This window comes from Aythya fuligula, chromosome 16, assembly GCF_009819795.1.
Source record: "Aythya fuligula isolate bAytFul2 chromosome 16, bAytFul2.pri, whole genome shotgun sequence".
NCBI lineage: Eukaryota > Metazoa > Chordata > Aves > Anseriformes > Anatidae > Aythya > Aythya fuligula.
In genome coordinates this window covers 6890743-6913332 of record NC_045574.1, presented here as the reverse complement: position 1 = coordinate 6913332, position 22590 = coordinate 6890743, and the positions used below count along the sequence as shown (strand labels likewise).

General features: G+C 44.0%; 1 protein-coding gene across 3 annotated transcripts in view; it reads left to right on the top strand.

The window, feature by feature from the left end:
* The window catches only part of NDRG3 (NDRG family member 3), a 54182-nt gene that overhangs the window by 19520 nt on the left and 12072 nt on the right, over positions 1 to 22590 (top strand). For 2 of the 3 annotated variants that reach the window (XM_032198247.1, XM_032198245.1), the window contains exons 2-6: positions 3509 to 3614; positions 7628 to 7663; positions 20486 to 20591; positions 21294 to 21414; positions 22499 to 22561. In XM_032198247.1, coding sequence (XP_032054138.1) covers positions 3558 to 3614; positions 7628 to 7663; positions 20486 to 20591; positions 21294 to 21414; positions 22499 to 22561 — 383 coding nt within the window. In that variant the 5' untranslated portion in view covers positions 3509 to 3557. Of the gene's footprint in view, positions 1 to 1076; positions 1100 to 3508; positions 3615 to 7627; positions 7664 to 20485; positions 20592 to 21293; positions 21415 to 22498; positions 22562 to 22590 lie in introns of those variants that run through there. The other variant, XM_032198246.1, reaches the window with a different exon arrangement.

Below are 22590 nucleotides of genomic sequence, written 5' to 3'. Positions count from 1 at the left end.
GGAGAGGAGATTTTCCAGCCAGCCTTTGCTAGATGCAAACAAGGGAGCGAATGTTTAGGTGTATTTAATGCCATGTTTTGTATCAGAGCTTGATAGCTGTCTTGTACAATTTTCCCTCAGCATGGTTAGCATACAAAGTAGGAGTGTAACAGGTTATCGAGTTAATAAATCAGAAGCTGTAGTCATGTTAAGATGAACGAACGTGAATTTTCACCCTCTGCCTACAAAATTTTGTTGCGTGGATTTCCTAGAGCACGTGGAGAGATCCTTCAAGGCGGTGCCCAGCAGCTGCGTCCAGCCCTTGCAGACTCCCAGCTTGTAACCCTGTGGGGAGCAGCACCCCGAGAACTCGGCTGAATGGAAACGGGAGCCTGCATGCCCGTAGGCAGAGCCGCTGTGCCGTTAGCAGTGTGGGTGCACATCGATAGTAGTCATGCTCTTCGCTTTATCACAACTTCCTTTTCTATATATTGAAGCGATGTAAATTTAGAGCACCCTTATCTTGGAGTAAGCATGTGAGCACGTATTTCTGATCTTATTTATAGATAGATGGTTTCTTTCTGTGTCCCACCTGCCTTATTTTTTTGCAGCCTGCTGTGTCCTACCTGGATTTCTAGGCTGTGCGTTAATTATTCACCAAAAGTCTTTCCTCAGTTCCTGTATTACTGGTTTTCAAAGAGCATGGAATCTGTTCCAGTCGGAAGCCCTTGGATGGTTTAAATTGGGGATATTTGAGTGTATTTATAGCCGTATATAAATAGAACCAAGAGGAATACTTGCAAAGTAGGTGGTACTGGGACATTTATAGAAAAATGTGTGATTTATATGTGGATCACTCTGGGCAAACCTTTTACTGTGCTTGTAGACTGTCTTCTGCAAAGCTCATCTGTATTTTGTGAATATTTATGCTGCTTATGAAATGACATGTTTGTTCCTTTAAATAACAGGAGGAGTGAAGGGAGAGAATTGCTTATTTCCTGGGCAGACGTGTCCTCAGGTCGTTTATGAGGCAACTTTAATGTGGCTGGAGCAGAGGATAGCCCAGATCTCCTATACCTCCCCTTCCCTTTGCCTCTGCATTGGAGAAGTGCTTTGCCAGGTTGCTCTGCTTACAAACCATTCTCTTTTGTGTGCCACTTTGCTATGTTTCAAACTAAAAGCTGTGTTGCTGTTAGGATAGCATGGTGTCCTGGTGAAGTTGTAGTGTATAATCCCATAGAGCCGCTTAGATCTCATGCTATAAACCCCAGTTACCCAGATGTGGTTGAGGTCAATCACATCCAGCTCACTAAGACGCTAGGAGGAGAACATCTGTGCCTCTGCCTGCAGAATATCCTCTGAACAGATTCAGATTGAAGTCCTGAGGCTGTGACAGCTGTTTTCCAGAAAGTTCAGTCATCTAAAGGAAAGAAAGAAACAAACAAAACAGCTTGCAAGCAGTGACAGAGACCCCCCCAGCAGCTTTTCCTTCAAAAGCCTTTGAAAAGCTTTGATTTTCTAGGAAAGCAGAAGAAAGCTCCAATTTGCTGGGTGAACAGATTAGAATAAAAAGGATTAGACATGAAATCAACCATCTTGCCATTTGTGGCTGTGCAAATTTAATCTTTCTGTAGGATTTCAGTCTCAGTTGGTAATTTTAGTTCCCTTATGGGTCACCTCAGCATTCAGTCCCCTCTGGCCCTGCAGGAGGTCCTGCCTTTGCTCCTGCAGCCTGGGGGAACAGCCTGCTCTGAGCCATAGTCTGCCAGGCTGACTGTGCTGTGGACTCATTGCAGAGTCTCTCTGACTCCTCCAGAATGCTCCCCTGCAGGAGTTTTTGCAATTATTTGAGCCTGGTTGATGCTAAGGAAGGTTGTCTCTTGTCTCTCAAGGAAGTTTCACCAAATTCTGAGCCCAGCGTCCAAAACAACATCCCTTCTTACTACTGCCCAGCTTGTTTTTACAGAGGAGCAATGTGCAGTGTTGGTACAACACAGCAGGAGCACAGTAATCCCCTGTTTTAGCCCCAAGAGACCCTACTTTCACAAAAAATACATGGAGCAATAGTGGACCAGGAAGATAAGCATCAGATCAGTTTCAGTGTGATGCTGTTTACTGGGTGCACTACAGTCACATCTAAAGACCAAGTATGAAACAGGTTGATGAGATAAAAGCATTTAATAATTTTTGCTTTGAACATCTTCTTAGCTTTTTATTGTAACAAATGATTAACAAAGTAGTGCATGTGATTTACAAAATGTCTCTCTAGACCATAAGCTCTTCAGGTAGCATGCTTGTAGCAGCAACAAATGATCCCAGGGCAGATTTATGCAGGGAGCATCCTGGGGCTTTGTGATGGTTGTTTGAAACTCCTTTGGTGTCTGTAAAGTAATGGGATTCTTGCCCTGAATTTTGGGGAGAACCGGGTATATGTTGAGCTCTTCATCAATTCCAGAGTGCATGGATGTTGTTATAATAAAATATTTTTGATCTTCATAACTCCTCACAAGAATTACAGGAACTAAACTTCCTCTGGGAGCTACAGTCCATCCATATAGCTATTTTTACTGTTCTTCCAATTGAAAGTTCAATGTGGGATAAAGGAAACGTTACCCGCAAATCAGCTGGTTTGTTGGTAGTCTCAGAACTGATATGTTTTCTAGAAAAAAGAGAACAAGACAACTGAGCCAAAGGAGCTAAAAGAGACAGGTGTTGCTATGGGTGATTTTCAGAGGGAAAAGGCATAATGATCTGTATTCTGTGAGACTGGCTTCAGCCACACCAATATTAATTCTGGCACAAAAGGGAATGAAAAGAATTCACAGCCCTGCACATCTCTTGGTGTGAGGAGAAGCGCTCCTTTCTGGGCAGTGTCTGTGTGGAGTTACAGTGGCTTTAGAGCACAGTTGCAGTACTCGTTTTCCACCTTTTTCTTCCGTGGTTAGCAGCAGTATGTTATCTTGCAAAGAGAATTTGATTTGTGGTGGCACCTAAGACTTTTTCTGGATGTTAGCACACAGCTAACATCCAGGAAGCCCACCATGTGCCTATTCCTGTCCCTGCTTATGCCCATGACTTTTTTTTTTTATTTCATCTTCAGTAATATGTACAGCTTTCCTAATCAGTGACGTGATCTGCACCATCAGTCCTTCATAAAATGCTCTGGCAGTGTCAGTGCTCATGAGCAGTTTTATCATTCTGCTGATCCAGTCATTTCCAGGCAGACTATGGCTGGAGTACCAGCAACGCATGGAAATGGACCCAGCCTTTCTGAATAGAAAGGCATGAGCTTTCAGGGACAGTTTTCAGTGGGCAAGACAATGTACAAGGTGAGGCATAGCAAAATGAGACACTGAGTGTGAACGTGGCTGTTTGCATTCTCCTGTTACAGGTACTTTATGTCGAACTGAGAACCAGCTGCTTTCAGGTTTCAGTTTGGGCATATGCAAGTCTAATGAAAAGACCTTAAAGCTTTCTTTTGGCTAACGTCTTTCATAATTCTGTTTCTAAACATATGCCTTTGTTTCAGAATTGCTCCTTTGCTGCTGTGAGTGTTAAGTGACACTGCTTACGCCACCATGGATGAACTACAGGATGTTCAATTGACAGAGATCAAACCACTTCTGAATGATAAGGTAATACTAGCTGCTCCTTTGCTCTCACAGGTGTGTTCCAGCTGACTTTGTGTCTGGCAAGGATCCCCGATTGTCTGTTTACAGCTTGAAGTACCTTAAGTATGGAAAAACATGAATTGCTTCCCCAGCTCTAGTGATCCACCATCACGTACCCTTCCAAAGCCTTAGGAAAAGAAAGACCACAGTTCAAGGAAGTTGGAGTCTCAGGCAAACTGCATCATTCCTGTACTGGGGTTTTACAAAGGCAGGTCAGAAAATGGAAAGGTGACGCCATTCCTGATACAGCTGAGCTGTAGAAGCTCTGATATGAAAGCTCAAGCTTGTTAGAGAAACCTTGCCTGGTATCACTTTTTTTTAAATTAACTTTTATTTAAAGTCTTTTTTCTTTCCAAATTATACATCTTTGTTTTGAGCCCTAAATGCAAATGAGGACTTACTGGATTTATTGATGGTGAGCCTTTTTTATTACTATCTGCGGAGTCTAGTCAGAGCAGTTCTGATTCATGTGGTACTGAGACTTTGGAAAATCATTGCATTGCAGCAGCTGGTTAATCCTTTCACTCTATCTTCTGTGGACTGGAGGAGAGCCATCTGGGCTTTAGGAAAGCACAAGCCTACCTTTGTTCTGCTATTGCTTTGAGTTCCTAAGTCATTGTGGACCATCCCAAGAAGGCTGAGTATCTTGTGTCTGAACATTGTGATTCTGACCAATGATTTTTGGTCACTTTCCATATCTCACAGCCAAGTCAAAGAGTCTCATGGTATGTGAAGCAGTGTTTTGCTGCTTAATATCTGATTTCAAGAACCAGTTTGTTCTGCCAAAGGATATGGTAGCTTCTGAATGAGAACCTTACTTTGGCCACTCGTTGTGTACACACAGGAGACTGGACTGTATAGACTTAACACCACGGGAACGGTGTTAAGCTGAGGCAGGGGAGGTTTAGGCTGGACATCAAGAAGAGGTTCTTCACCAAGAGGGTGGTCGCACACTGGAACAGGCTCCCCAGGGAGGTAGTCACTGCACCGAGCCTGTCTGAATTTAAGAAGCGTCTGGACTGTGCACTTAGTCACATGGTCTAAAATTTTGGGTAGACCTGTGTGGTGCCAGGAGTTGGACTCAATGATCCTTATGGGTCCCTTCCAACTTGGGATATTCTATGCTTCTATGACTGCAGACTTCCACCCAAGACGAGTGAAATGTCTGAAATTCTGCTACATTTTAGTCTGTGCTGCTTAGTTTTTGCCAATTTCTTCAGTGTGCTAGCAGACCTGTTTAATATCTCAGAAATCTATAAATATAGCTGAAATCTACAATCCAGCTGCCTATTCTTATAATCTAGTGCTGACTACTAGGTTCCACCATAGCTTGAACATAACGTTTTAAAATCTTTCCAGGGAGAGTGATCCTTGGAAGAACAACAGAAGTGTAGACCAGCAGATGAAAATCCAGAAAGACATTGAAAACAGTTTCTGTTCCATAATGCTATTGCTTATGTTCTCCTAGGATTCTCCTAGGATTGCATGTGTGTGTCCGAGTTCAAGAAGGGAGGTTTCCCTTGGTTAGTTGAAACAACCTAAGTAGGAAGCATTGAAGTGTTTCATAACAAAATGACTAACAAAGTCAGATTTTAGGTAATGTGGATGTGCTTCTTAAACGTTGTTTGTGGAGCTCATGGGTGCAGTGCCCTAATGTGCTGTTCTGTGCAGTGTATCAGCATCCAAGAAGTATTGAGCTGGCGGTTCACTAATATTTTTACTGACCAACCCAATTTAGAGAGAGGATTTCATGAACCAGCAGGGATTAATGGCCAGAAATAGCACAGTAAAACTCTTACGTTGCTAATGGGTGAGTGCTCATGAACTCTTCAGACTGCTGTACAGAGAAAAGGAGCTCTGGCATCTTAATGCTCCAACAGTGGAAATGACTGGGATATGGAAATGGATCATAGCCTGGTCACTTTGTGTGAGCCAGGAGATGCCACTGGGGACCACTGAGCCCTGGCTTTGTTTTGTCTCAGATCTAAGTCAGCAAAAATCTACGAGCCTGACTTTTAAAGAATACACTGTGACATTTGCGTGTAAATTAAGTCTAATAGAAAGTCCAGGGCAGTAAGATTCATTAAATTATATATGTTTACCTTTTTCAGGCTCACTAAAGTACAGTGCCTTTATACTGGGATAGAAAATCAACTTAAAATGTTTGTAGTTAGCTGAAAGAGAGAAGAAGAGAATACTGTCTGTAATATGATAGAAAACTTACTTATTATTCAGGTTCTTATCAGTTCCTGCTCTTGCTGGATGTTTAGAGATCCTGAATGGTGGTTGTGTAAATTTGCTGCCAAAATGGGATAGTGTATGGTTTTTACATCTTAACCTGTAGTTCCAGTATCTTCAGGCTAACAGTTACAGTAGTAACAACTATTCAGCAAATATGGTTTGCAAAACAAAACCAAGAGTGCTGCATTATGTTAATTTTCATTCAAAACTTTTCTACTACTTCTCATTGCTTAGTATTCTGGCAACTTTGACTCCTATTAATATAGCCTCAGTGAAGAGTCACTGAAACGCAACAACTTAATTCGGGAGGTTCCAATTCAGCCTAAGGAATATCCTTTCACAATTCCAGCTAGTGCTTTGCCTTTGAGGTACAGACATGACGTCTTCAGAGAAATGGAAGATGTGTCTTCATCTTAGACTTGAGAAAGTTGAGAAAATTAATAGATCAATGCTTTAAAGTCAGATTTTGATGTGTTAAAATCAACTATCCAGGAGGCAGGACACGTCAGCAATACTGCTACTTGTGCATCTTGGTGTACTTGGACAACAAGCAATACAGTTACAGGCTTTCATTCTTTGATTTGCTGCACCCCCAAGAATTCCACTTTTCTTAGCAGATATTCAGATCAGCCTTCAGTTCATTAGACGAGGCTGTCGGAAATCTCAGCTAATTTAGAATTTCAAACTGAAACGAGAGGGCTGATTTATATTTCCTTTTCCTCCATCCTGAGGATCTGATGCTTTGTGCCACATTATGTTCAAAATATCTAACACAGTTCAGTACTTAATACCTGGGGATTCTAACATCAGATTTGCAGATATCCAAAATTTGAACATCACAAACTGAAGAATGTAGTTAGTAACCTGTGTTCTTCCTAACTGACAAAGCTGGGGAGAGGAAAACAGGGCCATTTGTTTACATGTGGAGGGGAGTTAGGGTACTCAGCCAGTATTTAGGGTACTTGTGTTGCTCATATATGGTCCTAGTTGTAATTTTAGCACTAAGGTGCTATGCCTATAACGTGTAAGATATTATGCTGACTTGGATAATTTGCCCAGCCTTGTGCAGCACTCCGAAGTGTAGCCTCCCCACTGATCAAAGCCTGGGTCTCATGAAGCTTTGCAGGCACACGAACAGACAACTTACTGCAGAATTTAAATCTTGCAGTACACCAAATGTATACTCACATGTATGGGTGGTGACACCATCTGAGAAAAGTCTGCTTTGGGTTGTTTACTCCTGTTCCCATGCGTTCCGGTTTCAGCAGCAACACTGCGTTTGCCATGAGATGAAACAATGCAAACAACAGCTGCTGTAGATTAGCTGACCACAAAGCTTGTGTTCTTGCACTCATTACCTGTGATTCTAGTGGCAATCCTCTAAAGAGTTTTAAATTTGAATTATTAAGGGGCACCAGGACCAGGCAAAAACCAACCTCATAACCAGCCTGCCTTTGGTCAGGGTTTCTCTTGGGTTGTATCTGTTCCTGCTCCAGTGCTCTCAACCCTCATCTGAGTGCCCAGATGCTCACCTTGGGGCAGTCCCCAGAGGACTCACTGAATAGTGATGGGCAAAACTTGCATGGAGTTCTCTTGTGGGAGTCTCACATTTGTTTTTAGTCTGGCCAGACCATGCTGAAGGAGAGGTTTCTGAGGTGACCCTTCATGGTAGTGTTGGTCCGTGTTTTGGGATACTGTGCTGAAGTCTATTTTCTGTTTTGTTTTTTTATTCACAGAATGCGGCTCGCAACTTCCAGGACTTCGATTGTCAGGTAAGATGTGTGAAGGAGCCAAGGATCTGCGGGTAGCCTCCTTGTGGCCTATCAGTAATGCTGACAGAAATGAAAAACTGTATGTTCGTTTTAACTTCTTTGAAGGTTTAATCAATAGGTGCTTGAATATGTCCATTTGACAGAAAGTGCCCTTTCACCAGAGCATGTCGTTGTGTGCTGTGAGGTGCAGACTGCTCTCTGCCAAGGCTCTACAGCAGGCCGCAGATTGGCTGGTCTCCTGAAAGGCAGTTTGTTGGTGAGATGTGATCTGCTGAATAACTGCAGCTCTGTCACATCCCATCTGGTTCACTGACTAGGAAAAAAAGGAGTCTGCATGCTCTGTGTATTTGTGTTGTGAGGAAATGGAAATCACCAGGTGTTGCTGCTGCCCCAAATACAGCACCTGTGCTCTGCTGGGCCTGGATCATGGCAAAGCTGTGGTCATTTTCTGGGAGATTTTCCATCTCAGAGTAGTGTGGAGACAAGCACTCTGGTTGCTATAGGAATAATCCTTTCAGAGGAGCAGTTGCACCACAAGCCTCCAAGACAGAGGACACATTCTTTGTTAGGCAGAGCACAGCACTGAGATTATGTGGTGGGTTTTATAAAGCACAGTCTCCATTTACCATGCCAGATTACCTTGCTGACTTCCCACTCAGCATGCTGATCTGCAGCCCGTATCTTTTCCCTTCTCTTCAGCTGCAGGAGGCTTCTGTGCCTGTAATGTTTGCATAGCACAGGAGAGGTGCTCACAGCTGTGTTACCCCAGTGGTGCAGCTAGGGGGTAGATCTGTCAACACCACATGGGATCTTTTTAATAAGTCTGTCAATGTAGACAATTCCAGAAGACCTTCTACAAGCTTGTGAAGAACAGGAAAATAAAAAATATGGTCTTAAGAAGACAGTTTGTATTTTTCCCATCTCTTGATGTAGGACACTGAAAGTACACCCCATCTAGGCATGCACGTCACTGTACTGCTCTAGCATGATTCCTTGTGACTTTTAATGTTATCTTAAAGTCTATAAATACAAAAATTACCAATCTTACCTTGTTGTCACTTAAGTTTGCCATCTCAGAAGTGGCAGCAGTGTTAGAGTAATTTTTCTGGTTTAAGAAAGGTAGATAATGGGTTTGAAAGACACCTCCCTATACCATCTTGTCGCCGTCTTTCTTTCTGCATCTTTTCCATCTCTGCAGAGGTTCAGAGTGCTCCCAAGTAGGATGGGGCAAAGGGTAGAATAGGTGCAATGGCTTTGGGTGAGTGCTTCACAGGCTCTTCTGTACTGAAGCCTGTCTGCTCTGAAAGAATATGAATACAATGCCTAAGAATCTGAAGAATCTGAGCACATTAGCCTTTACTGCAAATTCGATGGCAAAGCTCTGGGTTTGCAGCTGCCTTGAGAGGTAATGGGGGGTTAGGAAGGAGTCTCCACAATGGAGCCGTGCATCGTTTCTGCTCCTTTCTTCTTCCTCTATGCTTTCTCTGCACAAGCAGAGCCTCGCTGCACCCTTGTTTAAAGAGTGCTCCAAATCTGAAGTCACGTTAGATGTGTGCAGTGGGAGCCCCAGAGGAACAAGCAGCAGCCATCGACTTGCACGTGCCCGGTGCCGTTGGAGGAGCTGCCAGGGCAGCCTGCAGCTGTGGAAAGGGGCTTGGGAGCACTGAGCCGGGGAAAGATGTGCATGTTGCTTCTCCCTGCTTCAATTTAGATCAGCATTGAGCTGGTGGCCATGGCAACAGTTGGGCAGGAGATGAGATGTTCCTTCCAGGAGCCCACTTGGTAATTCATTTAGTTTGTGGGTTTTTTATTTTATTTTATTTTTTATTTTTTCACCAATAAGTTGCATAGCCTCTCTTGCAACTGCAGATGTCCCAGCCTCACCTTCCTCCACTTTGCCTATATGGTGTGGATTCAGAGAAGTCCTGGCCTGGCCTGCCTGGCCAACCTTTAAAATGTCACCAAGGGCTGAGTGAGCTCTGAAATCTGTTGGAGCACATAGATGGAGGGATGGCTCCTTGGATTTTATGTCTCATTTGCTAACAGACTTGGAAGAAGAACTTGGAAGTCGAGCTTTTGTCTGTGCAAAAATTACTGCTTGCTTTTTGATCTAGTAAAGCATGGCTGGCTGACACATTCAGACCCCTGTGGAACTGATCCAGTTTTACTTATTTGTGTTTGAGACTTAAAATTGCTTCCCAGGACCAGATCTGAGTAAAGTTAACACAGCAAACATACTCCTGCTTCTGAAGTTAGTTACTCTGGGTTTATGTGATAACAAAGAAGCTTTTAGCCTGGCTGCATCATAATAGCTTTCAGATGCAGGTGCCCTGATTTTCTTGTATTGTTTATCTGCAAGCAAGCACAGTTAACCCTGACAAATAACAGATTGCCTGGGCATCAATTAAAATAACCCCAAAGTAATCTGATAACCAATTGCAATCTTCATAAACAGGAAAGCTAGCATGGTGGCTTAGGGATCTTTATCGATATGAATCTAGGCTATTCTCAGAAATAAAATGTATTAACCTAAATCTGCGACCTACATTTTGCTTAAAAGCTATTTGAATCCTAATGAAATCTAGGCTTGACTTCTTCTAATGTTAGCAGGCAGATGGTGGATTAAATGGTCTGGTTTGCTGGTAGACAGATGGTATGGTGACCTACACAGTTAATAGAGCTGTGCTTGTGCTTTTATTATCTGCAGACCTTCTTCAGCTGCTTTGAGGTGTTCAGAGTTAGCCTAAGACTCTCCCCTTTTATAAGATGTTCTGCTTAAAAAGCAGTGAAGGCATATATAGGTATATTTGTAAACTATCCAATTAAGTCTTTGTTATGTTTCATTCTGACACGAGCTACCATTCAGTATGATCCCTAGCTAGTGCCTCCCCTCTGCTGCCTCCCACCTGTGGGAAGGGAGAGGAGTGCTTTGCTCTCCAGCACACACCACACAGAACCACCTCAGAGGACCTGGAGTGTGGAGAGGTGGTTGGGATTTGGCAGAATATTTGTAGAAAGCTCAGAAGTTATGAAAGAAGTGGGGATAAGTAAATCCAGGACATGCAAAGTTCAGCTGAAACAGAAGAGACGAGGCAGGCATAAATCCACAGGGGAAAGAAATTAAAACTTCCTTGTTAACAACAGAGCCCACTGAGGATTTTTTTGCCACTTTTCTGTATTGGAAAGTACAATTTTTCAATAAACACGTTTCTGCTAATGTAATTTTGGTGAAGTGTTTCCGTAAGTACATGTTTTAATCTTTTCAATCTTGTTTATTAGAAGTTTTCCTATCTTTGTCCAGTCTCTTTGCTTTACTTTTGCTTGCTGTGCCGTAAGAGATGGTCTTCTGCATTTGAGAGGTTATTGGAAATATCACATCATGGGTATTTGCTGATGTCATGGATGTTACGTGGAAACTGGTTTCATTTTCTAATGAAATCATTAAAGCCAGCTTGTGATTGCTACACAGCAGCCTTGAATACAAGATGTTTTAAAGCATGTCCTGTATGTTGCAATGAAATAATACGCAACTTCAGCACTTTGAGGAAGGGTTTGCTTTCTCTGTACAAATCCCAGGGGAGCTGTTCTCACCAGCATCGAAATCTCTTCTGTAGGATATTGAAGACCATTGTGTTCCAGATCTGTACAACGAGTTCTTTTGTTCTCTTGTTCAATGTGCTAGTCTGAAATTAATTACAATACAGAAGATGTTTTCATCTAGCAAGAAAGTTTTTTTTATGCCTACTAAATTAGAAGCTTCCCCTATTTATTTTTAGTTAGCCCCATCAACAAAATACTATTATTGACTTCTGTTGACATGTCTACAACAAAAAGTATAAAGCTAAAAATGATGAAAATAAAATAGATATATCCAAAACAAAATAAATCTTATTTCCTGGGAAGCTTTTCTCTGATTCCTCCCATCGCTGGCTTTCCATCTAAAAATTCCCTTTTTATGTAATGCTGCAGTATTGAATTCTGGAGAGGTTTTGCTAGCTAGACTTTGACTTAAGCATAATTTTAATTTTGAAATGTATGATTGTGATCCTTCCATGGGATTTACTTAAACATTATTTTTGCTTTCTGTACACTTGCGACAACAGTGTACTAAAGAGGCTGATTATGCAGACAAGGTATTTGAAGTTCCTGTGGGTTTTATTTTTGTTCTGTCAATGAATTCTTACAGCAAAGGCAATGTATGCACCTTAGGTTGAAAAAGGGATTTGCCTCTTTCCTGTCTTAAGACTAATGAATGATGTTTTCCACTCACAGTGATTGATCTGTTTCCATCCCTTATGAAACACCCTTTAATGGTGTTTCAGAGCAGCTAATTGCAATGCTATTTACAACTGAACACTGTTAGACACAGTTCTAGTTAGTGGGTGGGGACGTTGAAGATTTGGAGATGCAGAGCACGTCCCTGCATTCTTCTCTTCAGAAGATGTTAAGATGTTCCTTGTTTTGAGCAAGGCATGGCAATGTGGTTTGGCACATCTCACCTGTAGCGGCTGGAAGTGCAGCCCCTGGTTCATCATCCAGGTTGCCTTTAGGGGTTTAAGATGGTCTGTGGTCGCGCAAAATTGTTTTAGACTAGCCTTTTGTATTAGCATATGTAGGTCTTCTTTGTGTAGGTTTAATGTTTACAAGGGCCATATGTCTACTGGATGTGGCACCTGGAGCTCACTGCTCAGGGGATGGAGGCATCGACCTCGTCTGTTTGCAGCCCCCGGGGAAGGCTGCAAGCTGCTGCTCCACTGACACAAAACCATGGTGTGAAGTTCTGGGAACAAGGCTTGGGCTTACTAGAGCTGACCTCCAGGTTATCTAATTCACTTTGAGCTATTACTGATCTGGCAGTTCCAGTTTCCTACATTATCTGGGGAAGGGGGCATTTACCCTTGGAGCAAGGAGAAAGAAGCACTGCTGGGTTCCTTGCTCATGACACTGGATACATTACTGGAGGACAAGAAAGTTGTGGCTTCAGCTGCTTCATGTAACACAGGCAGGGCAGGAGATGGAAAAGCACAATCCTGCCTTTGCTCCTTTCCTGACTTGTAGATATTCTCATTAGTTGTTTAGTTTTTATCACTCTCAATTATTGTGTGGTTTTAAGAGCTTGCGTTCTCTGATTTGGGAACACACCCAGCTCATCAGCTGTACTCCTGTTATAGGTCACTGGATGTCAGTTCATTTGACTGCAGAGCTGTTATCTGGCAGGATCTGTTTTGGAGATGACTTTCCATTTCTCTCTGGGCAGACAGGGCATTAGAAAGGGTTACAGACACGTAGGTCTGTCCTTCAGCATCATGTGCCTTGCAACAGCAGTTCACAAAAGCTTGTTTGTATATAAAATAGTAGATTGGGGATAGCCCAGCACCACCTTTGTCCCCTGATGCCTTCATGTTTATGTAACCAGATTACACACCCTGTTCTGCTGCTGCTCTTGGTTCTCACCCAGCATTTCTCTAATTTAAGATTTAATCCAGTTACACAAAGTACTAGAAACCGTAGCCTGCATGCATAGATGATATTGTGTTTTCTATTAATAAATTTCTGCTCTGTATGGAAATGAATAATTTAGTTCAAGATGTTGCTTTGAATCTGATTTAGGCTTGCTTCCCACGCAGCCGTCTCCTTCAGCCCTACTATTTCCAAAATAATCTTGCACAGAGAGGAGGTGGTAAGTACTTACATACCAACTGCGTTAAGGTCTGTGGTACTGTAATGATAAGAATTACCAGATGGCAATGCTTCACCATCTTACATTTTTTTCCTTAGCTTTTAGGCATAGTTTGTGTTGTTGTTTTAGTAATGTGTAGAAATTTGAGGGCAGCTGTTGCAAAGAGCAAGACAACAAAATACCTACTTTAATCTCTTCATAGTCAATAGCTGTGATGTGTTACCCCAGGAACATTCTGCAGTTCTTTTCTGCAAGCCTTAGCAAAGATGACTCAAGTAATTGATCTGTAGCTACTGTTTCACTGAAACAGGGAAACCCCATCTGAGTAATCTGCCCGTCCTCCACCCCACAGTGAAGTAGCAGTGGCAGGTTTCTCTGCCTTAGGTAAGTGAGGACCTGAGTGTCCTTAAACTGAAAGCTCTGAGGGGATGTTTCTAGCCTCTGCTTGTACAGAGGGCAGAATGTAAGTAGCAGATACCCTGCTGCTCTGTGTTCTGCCAGACCTGAATAAAAAAATACATATATTGAAAAGATTTCACAGATGTATTCTTTGTTGTCAGTCTCCAGTTTAAATCACTTCTATTTTTTTTCAAGGGAATTAATAATGAACTTTGAGCAGCCTCCTAGTGTGAGGTAATGCTAAAAAGGAAACTTAATAAATTAGTTGTGAAAAGCACTGGTAATACGAATTCTCATCATTAATCATTCCCACTGCGAGACAAATGGTTTATTTCAGACTTTAATAACTTCTAAAGCTTAAGCTCTGGATCCTGCTCAGACCTGTAGCTGAGGGAGTGTGGCTGGAATTTGGGCTGCTGCAGTCCAGCACTCAGGTCCCTTTGTTCGCTGCCTGGGGTCTGGAGCTCAAGGCAAGCCATGGACATCTCTGGAGCTGCTCTTGAGTGCCTCCTTCCCTCAGTCAGAGACATTATTTCTTAATATTCAAAATCTTCTGTGGCATCTGTCACTGGCACTGTCATTGTTTCCCTTTCTAGCCAAAAGCAGCAGGTGGCAGTCAGAGGATGTTCCCCCATTTGAGCTTTTGTCACATTGAGTATGTGTCCACTTCTTATTGTCATCAGTCTCACAGTAAATTTATATTTTGGCAGTCATATTTAGATACGCATTTTCTTCCTCTGTTTAAGGATCATTCAAAGATGTTAAGACCAAATAGGATAACATAACAGTCTAGTCTGACCTTCTGCAAATCCCCAGCAAGGAGTACATCCCAGCAATTCCTATATCTGTTTAATCTCAAATGTTTTAAAACTGCTGTTGGGTTGTATCTTACCTCCTTCTGGTGCCTGAGCCTTTCAGGAACACACATTTCATTTTCTGAAGTGATCCTCAGGAGCTGGAACCAAAAAATACATAGCAAAAGTCAGGACTTTTGGAGATAGTTGGTAGCATTGCTGGCCTTTCTCTGGCTGCTGTGTTCTTCTGCCCAGCCCCTACCTAAAAGTATTCCTTAATGGCATAGCTAAGGCAAGTCTGCCGCCACACCTGCCCTTGTGGTGCTGGTCTTCCATCTGAATGAGAGGTCATATAGCTGCAGGGTGCCTTGTTTTGGTTTCCCGTTGTAGTGAGGAAACAAAGCCTGCCCCACACCCTGCTTACAGATGTCTGTGTGACCATCAGCTGCACTGGACATGGGGAAGAGCAGAATGATGAGGGAAGCTCTCCTTTCAACAACACTTCATCAAGTCAGCCAATTTGTAATGAGAAATTACACCAAAAAATCTCAGTTTTTATTTGTTTCTGCCAATAGTTACTGTATTCTTGTCTGAGATCACAGAAGAGAGTTGAGGACCCTGTTGTTGGACACTTATCGTGGGACACTAATACCTGGATAGAGTACATGAGAAGGTGAGGGTAGATGCAGGTGTCAGAGGATGCAGATGGGTGTTACAGGAAGCTTGTTGATCTGATTTGGCTCTAATTTATGTCAGCGAACACCATAGATTTCCCTTAGGCTGAAATACCAGGCTCAACTAGGAAATGTATGTTTTGTATGTAGTTGAAGAGCTGAAGCTTCTTCCCAGGCTTCTCTGTGTCAAACAAGCAGATGTGACAGTAGGACATGACACCAAGACTCCATTTTTAGATTCAGACTTCTGTGGAGCAACAGTGTGGAGCCCCACATTGACCTGATTATGAGCAGAGTGGAGAAACATGTTCAAAACATTTGTCTTCAAAGAGCTGTCGTGTGATGGGAACCGTAATGTGCTTAAGGTCAACATCTGTCCAGAGTGAAGAAAAAAAAAAAAAAACAACATAGGAAAACTTAACTGTTTTCATGCTCAAAAGTTCAAAACAAGCACTGCATAGAAATGGAAAAGCTTATTGAAAATAAGTGAGGCAGCTAAGAACTGAAACACTGCAGCAGCTCTGAGACTTTTAATGGACAGCAAAATGGAGGCAGAGAGCAAATGCCCACCACGTGTTGTGGCAGATATGAGAAGTGGTGCAGGGAAGCCAGCACAACTAAAGAGAACAGCATAGAGGCTATTGAAAAAAAAAAAAAAAAAAAAAGCATTTTTCAAAAAGCTTCAAAAAGCAAAGTGAAAATGAAAAAGGTTATAAACGATAGCAGATTAAGCATGAACAGAACAAAGCAGACACAATCAGATGTGGAAGCACGTGAGAGAGTTTGGGTAGTGATACTTTATTAATTTTCATTGTCACTTGAGGTCACTAGAGGAGTACCTTAGAGGCCTTTGTTGGGACCTGTGCTGCTTAAACATGTTCTTAAGTGATCTAGAAAAAATGATGAATGTGCAATGGCAACTTTTATCTGCCTTTGGATAAATGCAAATATGGTGCACATTGAGTACACACTGGAGCACATTGTTCTGCTGCACATCCTGCAGCAGAACATCAGAGTGGGCTCAGGACTGATGATAACCCCGAGGTGTATGACCTCAACATTACAAGAGATGAGTGAAAATGTCAGCTCGGGGCTTTCAACAAAACAAATCAATTCTTGTTTATCAGGAACAGAGAACAAAGCAACCTCATTGTGCAAACGTGTAAATCCACAGCATGCCCATATTGGACATACTGCCAGTCCCCCAGCTCAGGACAGAACACAACGGGGGGAGAACAACAGCACAGTCAGACAAAAGCTGCTGCACCAAGACCAGCCAAACAGGGCAGCGTGTATCAGCCCAGAGAAGGGACTGATGAAGGGAAATTGCAACCATGAAGCATGACAAGCTGATAGGTGGTGCTGGTGTGCGAATGGAATCGGCTGTTCCCTGTCCTCCAAACCAAGGACTGGGGAGTCTCAGGTGAAGCCAGCAGACAAAAGGTGCGGGAAAGCAGGTATTCCTCACCCCACACCTTGTTGAACTTTGGCTTTTCTGGTGATAGGGTGGCTGACTGCAAAAGCCAGCTCAGAAAGTCTCTTTTGACCTACAAGTTGTTGGAGGTTGGGAAAATTAAGTTACAAGACGCAAGTTTTTGAGGAAGTGTCACTACATGATTGCTCTAGTCTATTTTTCCAAAGTACCCACTCTCAGTCAGACTCGCAGGGGTGGTTGGACCTTTGGTATGACCAGCCTCAGCTGCCCTGCCTAGCTTCATCCCTCCTGATCCTCCTCCCTCATGGCTCATCTCATTCATGCCCCAAGGGCACTGCTAGTTTTTGGAGCAACTGTTCCCAGCTCTGGTTTGGGTTGATCAATAGTAGCTGCCCACACAGAATCTGTTCCATCTCACCAGCAGCACTCTGCTATCGGCACGCTTGCATCACGGCTTGGTGCCCATGGCCAGCAAGAGCAGGCTGTGGGGAGCAGGGCTGCCTCTGCTGCTGCGTTCCCATTTACAGCACGTAGCCTGCAGCTGCTGTTTCTTTTTTAACCTACTGTATGAATGAGGGCAGAAGATAAAATCTCTTCAGAGAAGCCTCTGATAAAGTTTCTAGTCCTTAAGTAAAAATTAAATTTTACTGAGTATTTCAAAACGCAACCATAGATCATCATCATCTCTTGCCTTCACCTTCCTTATTTTGTAAATAGCACATTTGTTAAATCAGGCAGTCTCCTGGCCGCATCTTTGCCACCTGCCTTCTCCCATCACTCCTTCCCTGCACTGCAGATGACTGTTCAGACAGACCATTGCAGGAGTTTGACAGCTGCAAGGTAGCAGTCCTCGAATCTCCATTCAGACTACACTGGTGCAGCGTGTCAGAGCTGGCCATAACAGAGACCAGAAACAAAATATAGCTGTCTGAGAAATGCGGATGACTAGCTTCTGATACTTTCCATCATTGTGTTTCTACTTGAGCAGTGGGCAAACACCAGGAAAGAATATGCAGAGTTTGGAGCAGTCAGTTGTTAGGGTGGGACATCGCACTGAGTGGCTGGCAGGGAGGGGTCTATTGCAACTGGATTATTCTTCTCTGTAAGAGTAATAACCAAGTGATGATGTAATAACCTTTCTCCTTTTCTTGGCCAATTCAAGGTAACAATTGTATCTTACAAGCACAACGACTTTTGTTGCTATCTAAAGTCTGAGACCTGGTCTCTATATTAAGCAGCTGTCTCATGCTATCCTTTGACTTTTATATGTGGGAGAGCTATTTTGGAGAAAAATGAAAATGAAAAACCTCTTTCTGATAAACTGTCTCACTTTCCAAAATCTCAGTTTATGCAGTTCACAAAGTTAAAGTAAGTGGGAGAGCAAGGATTGATTCTTAGCTCGAGGAAACTCTTTTCTTTCCCTACCAGAGAGCTAAAGAAAGACCCAAGGTCAACTTTGGGGAACGCAAAAGTGCAGGCTGTTGCAGTATGAAGCACATTGAGGTGCTTGTACTAAAGGACTGAAGAGAGGTGAATGTTTCTGTTTTGAGTGTCTTCTCCAGTCTTTGACGTAGTGGATGCGCATGTGGCCTTACAATGACTTAATTCCAGAAAAGCCACTGAACCAATTTAAATTTTAATTTTTTTTTAATATAATCAGCCATTTTGTTATTTCTGTGATTTTCTCACTGTTGGCTCAGTTAGGTTTTGTGCTTTTGTTTGATAGTTAACCTTTTGCTGCTGTTTGTAAAACCCTCCCCAGTCCTCTGGAGGTGCAGCCACATGAGACACGAGTCAGGATAACGGGCCTCATGCTCAGGGCAGGGTTAGTACTGCTGCCAGCCTGTGCCCTCCCATCTGGCTTTGAGCCAGCACCAGCATTTGTCCTGCCTCTATGTGAGCTTCTTAACTCGTTGACCTGGCAGAAATCTAACAAAGTCAGATTAAAATAATTAAATAAATAAATGAAATTAATAAAAAAAAAAAAATCAGCTGGATAGTTTGGATAGTTTCCTTCCAGGTCAGTGAGTTAAAGCTGCTTATGGCAGAGTCCTGCTTTTCATGGCAGTCGGCCACGTGGTTAGCTCAGATGAGGAGGGAGCTGCAGCCAGGGACTGCAAGCTCCTGCTGCTTTGGCACTTGCTGGGCAATTCCATGAGCTTGCTGCACTCGGCTGCTTCAGCTGCCTGCACTACAAATCACCGGCCTCAGCCTCCTCCAAAAGCTGCCAGTTTCCTTAGAGGACTTACTCATTCCTGCTAATTTCCAAAATGCTATGAGGGCCACTCCTGTGGCGGTGCTGGTACCGCTGGAGTGCAAAGCAGGCCATTTCCCAGTTGTAGCGGAGCAGCAGCTGAGAACACAGGCAAGCAGCAGAGAGCCTGGTGGTTTCACAGAGGCTTGGGAGGCAGAGACCAGGCTACAGCCTGGCTTTGCTTGAGCACACGTGCTGCAAGGACAGGCAGTGCTGCTGCCAGCTGCACAGGCCAGGGCCTGCTGTGCACACATGGACTTTTCATCTCCTTATGCAGGATGTCTTGGTCTGCAGCCCTGTCCTGAGAACAAGGGGGAGCTGGATGGAGTGCTGTCATCCTCGGGCTGTAGAAACTCTAGAACCTCGCCTACCATTTTTTGTTGCCCACATCTAGTGCAGGCAGGTTACTGCTGCTTTCTAAGTACTCTGGCTTCTCTGCATGTGCGATGCAATATCTGCATGCAGTTAAAACCCTACCACTTTCTGAGGATGAGGGCAGCCAGAGGTGGTCTGCACCACAGAAATGATTCCAGCATGTCTTTCTGCCTTTTAAAGCCAATCAGGCAGAAGGCTTTGGGCTACCTCAGGTGATACGACTCTGGCAGCTTGCTTTTGTTGCCACACTTCTGAGAGAAGGGGAGAGACTTTGGGGCTTCCCAAAAAGAAATACTTCTGGGGAAAGGAAGGGCGAGATGAATTTCCGATGTGCTGTGAACCAGGTACTCTCATCTGTCCTATATTTGGTCTAATCACATCCAGGTTATTGGAATTTACTGTTAAAAAAAATCAGAAGCTTTGTGTAAACTTTGTGTAATACAAAATATTTTAGGGTTTGTAGTGTCCTGTTTTAAGGCTGAACCATGAGGTTATTCCCTAAACAGATTATTTTTTTTAATATCAAGAAAATAATGTGTGTTTTTTTCAGTGTCTGTAAGTTAGGGCATTGCTCTCCTTTGATTTCTATAGATTAGAGAATGGACTTGTAGATGATGTTGGGTAACCAGCCTTACTGCTATCTCCACATCTTTTCCAAAGTCTGCGGTTATATCAGATCAGTGTTTGTCTAGATGTGTTTACAACTATTCTAGTTAAACTCAGACAACGTTACGGGCACTTCTTTGTTCACTATCCTGAGTTTGTGGCTTCTGTTTCTGCCCTGGACACGTATCAGAGCAGAGTCTTTATGGTCCTCTTTCTCTCCCGTGCAAGGCACTGTGTGAGCTCTCACTCCCTTGGGTGGCAGCACCCCAGGCAGCCAGCAGTTGGGTCTGCAGAGCTTGGGTCTCCTCGTTCTGTGGTGCCTTGCAGTTTCCAAAATGTTCTGGTGTGTGGTCTCCAGGGTCTGGGGCTGCTACCAGCCTCTCTGGCATTGCTGTGCCCCCTCACCCTGCCCTTTGGCACGATGATCCCAGGGCTGTGGGCTGCAGGCACGTTGAACAGAGACTTGTGGGCTGAAGGGATGCCAGCAGTGGACAGGATGGCAATGATAGAATATGGATGAAGCATTTATTGCTGGCCCTTAGCTGGAGTTACCCATAGCACAGCCAGCACACATAATGTTGAGGCTCCTTCTTCTCTCTCTGCAGGAACATGACATTGAGACAGCTTTCGGAGTGGTTCATGTCACCATGCGGGGCACACCCAAGGGGAACAGACCTGTCATCCTCACATACCATGACATTGGCCTCAACCGTAAGCCCTTGTATTCCAAGGACCCTGAAAAAGTGCTTGTTTATGTTATCAGCAATTGAGTATGGAGAGCAGTGGGACTGGCCTTGAGCTGAGATGGGATAGGTCATTTCAGGATAAAAAGATAAAGGTCTGCTTAAGAGAGAGCATGGAGCATGCCCCTGCCCTCCAACAGCCCCCAAAAGATGGGGCCAGGGTTGAAATGAATCCACCTACCACGCTACAGGGCTCTAGGTGACTTGTTGCACCGTTTAGTAGAGCTGTTCTCCATGAATTGCCACCAGGCATCAGTTTTCCTGAATGCTGGGCAGGTGAGCAAGTCCCTTGTTCAAAGCTGCAGAAGTACACTAATGTTTGTAGTGGGGTCAGCTGCTCTTACCATATCTTCCCACCCCACACGTGCTGTTGTGTTCACATAGGTGCTTCTCAGTATGTGCCATGAATACCTGAGCAGGGCCCTGTTTTCCTGGGCATGCGTGCTGGGGTGATGTTTGCCTGCTTGCCTGCCCTCCAGCCATGGCAGTTAATTTGCTGGACCTCATTGCTGCGTTGCAGTCAGTGGGGCACGGCAGCACGGTCACCCAGCATCCCCTATCCCACAGACTCAGCACGGGGTTGGGTTCACAAAGGTGTATGCCATGATGTGTGGAGGATGGATCATAGTAAAACGTCAGGTAATGTCTCATTTCTTTTTGTCTCTCACAGACAAATCCTGTTTCAATGCATTCTTTAACTTCGAAGATATGCAGGAGATCACTCAGCATTTTGCTGTGTGCCACGTGGATGCGCCAGGCCAACAGGAAGGAGCCCCCCCATTTCCGTCTGGGTAAGAGCTCTGCAGAGACATTTGTAGTTCCAGATGTTGTTGCAGTCTGGTCTGAGGTAGCTACCCAGTTTAACCTGACTGGGACTGCTAGGCAGAGTGTGGTGGAATATCAGGAGCAGAGGAAGATGAGGAGGCTTCCTGAGGAATGTGCAGGGAACTCTCATGTTACTGAGGCCCTTGCTAGTGGTAGCAGCTCTCTTACTTGAGTGTGAGCCCAGCACATCACAGTCTAGCTGGTGTTCCTTGCTTTGTCTGTCTTCTACAGAAGCCTGACTGCCCCAAACATAGCTCTGTGTTAGTCTTGCTCAGAGGGATGGGATCCATGCTGTTGGCTGGACTTACAGTATCATTGCAGAATAATCATTGCAGAGGGCCAACCATATCCTGGGGTGCATCAAGCACAGCATTGCCAGTTGGTCAAGGGAAGTGATTGTCCCACTCTACTCTGCACTGGTGTGGCCTCACCTCGAGTACTGTGTGCAGTGCTGGACACCACAGTACAAATAGGATGTGAAACTGTTGGGGAGTGTCCAGAGAAGAGCAACTAAGATGGTGAAGGGCCTAGAGGGGATGATGTACGAGGAGCGGCTGAGGGCACTGGGCCTGTTCAGCCTGGAAAAGAGGAGGCTGAGGGGAGACCTCATCATGGTCTGCAGATTCCTCACGAGGGGGAGTGGAGGGGTGGGCACCGATCTCTTCTCTTCAGTGACCAGTGATAGGACCTGAGGGAATGGAGTCAAGCTGCAACAGGGAAGGTTCAGGCTGGATATCAGGAAAAGGTTCTTCACCGAGAGGGTGGTCGCACACTGGAACAGACTCCCCAGGGATGTAGTCATGGCACCAAGCCTGTTGGGAGTTTAAGAAGTGTTTGGACTATGCTTTTGGTCATATGGTCTGAATTTTTGGGTAAACCTGTGTGGTGCCAGGAGTTGGACTTGATGCTCCTTTTGGGTCCCCTTCCAACTCAGGATATTCTATGATTCTATGATAATCATCTATGTACGTTCCTGTCATATGCTCCTTGTCTCTCCTACATTGGGTAGAACTCGGGGGCAACCTCAGACGAGCTGTGTTGGTTTTTCAGGTACCAGTATCCCGGTATGGATGAACTGGCTGAAATGCTGCCTGCTGTTCTGACACACCTGAAGTAAGTCTCTGAAAGAAAGTCAGGGTGAG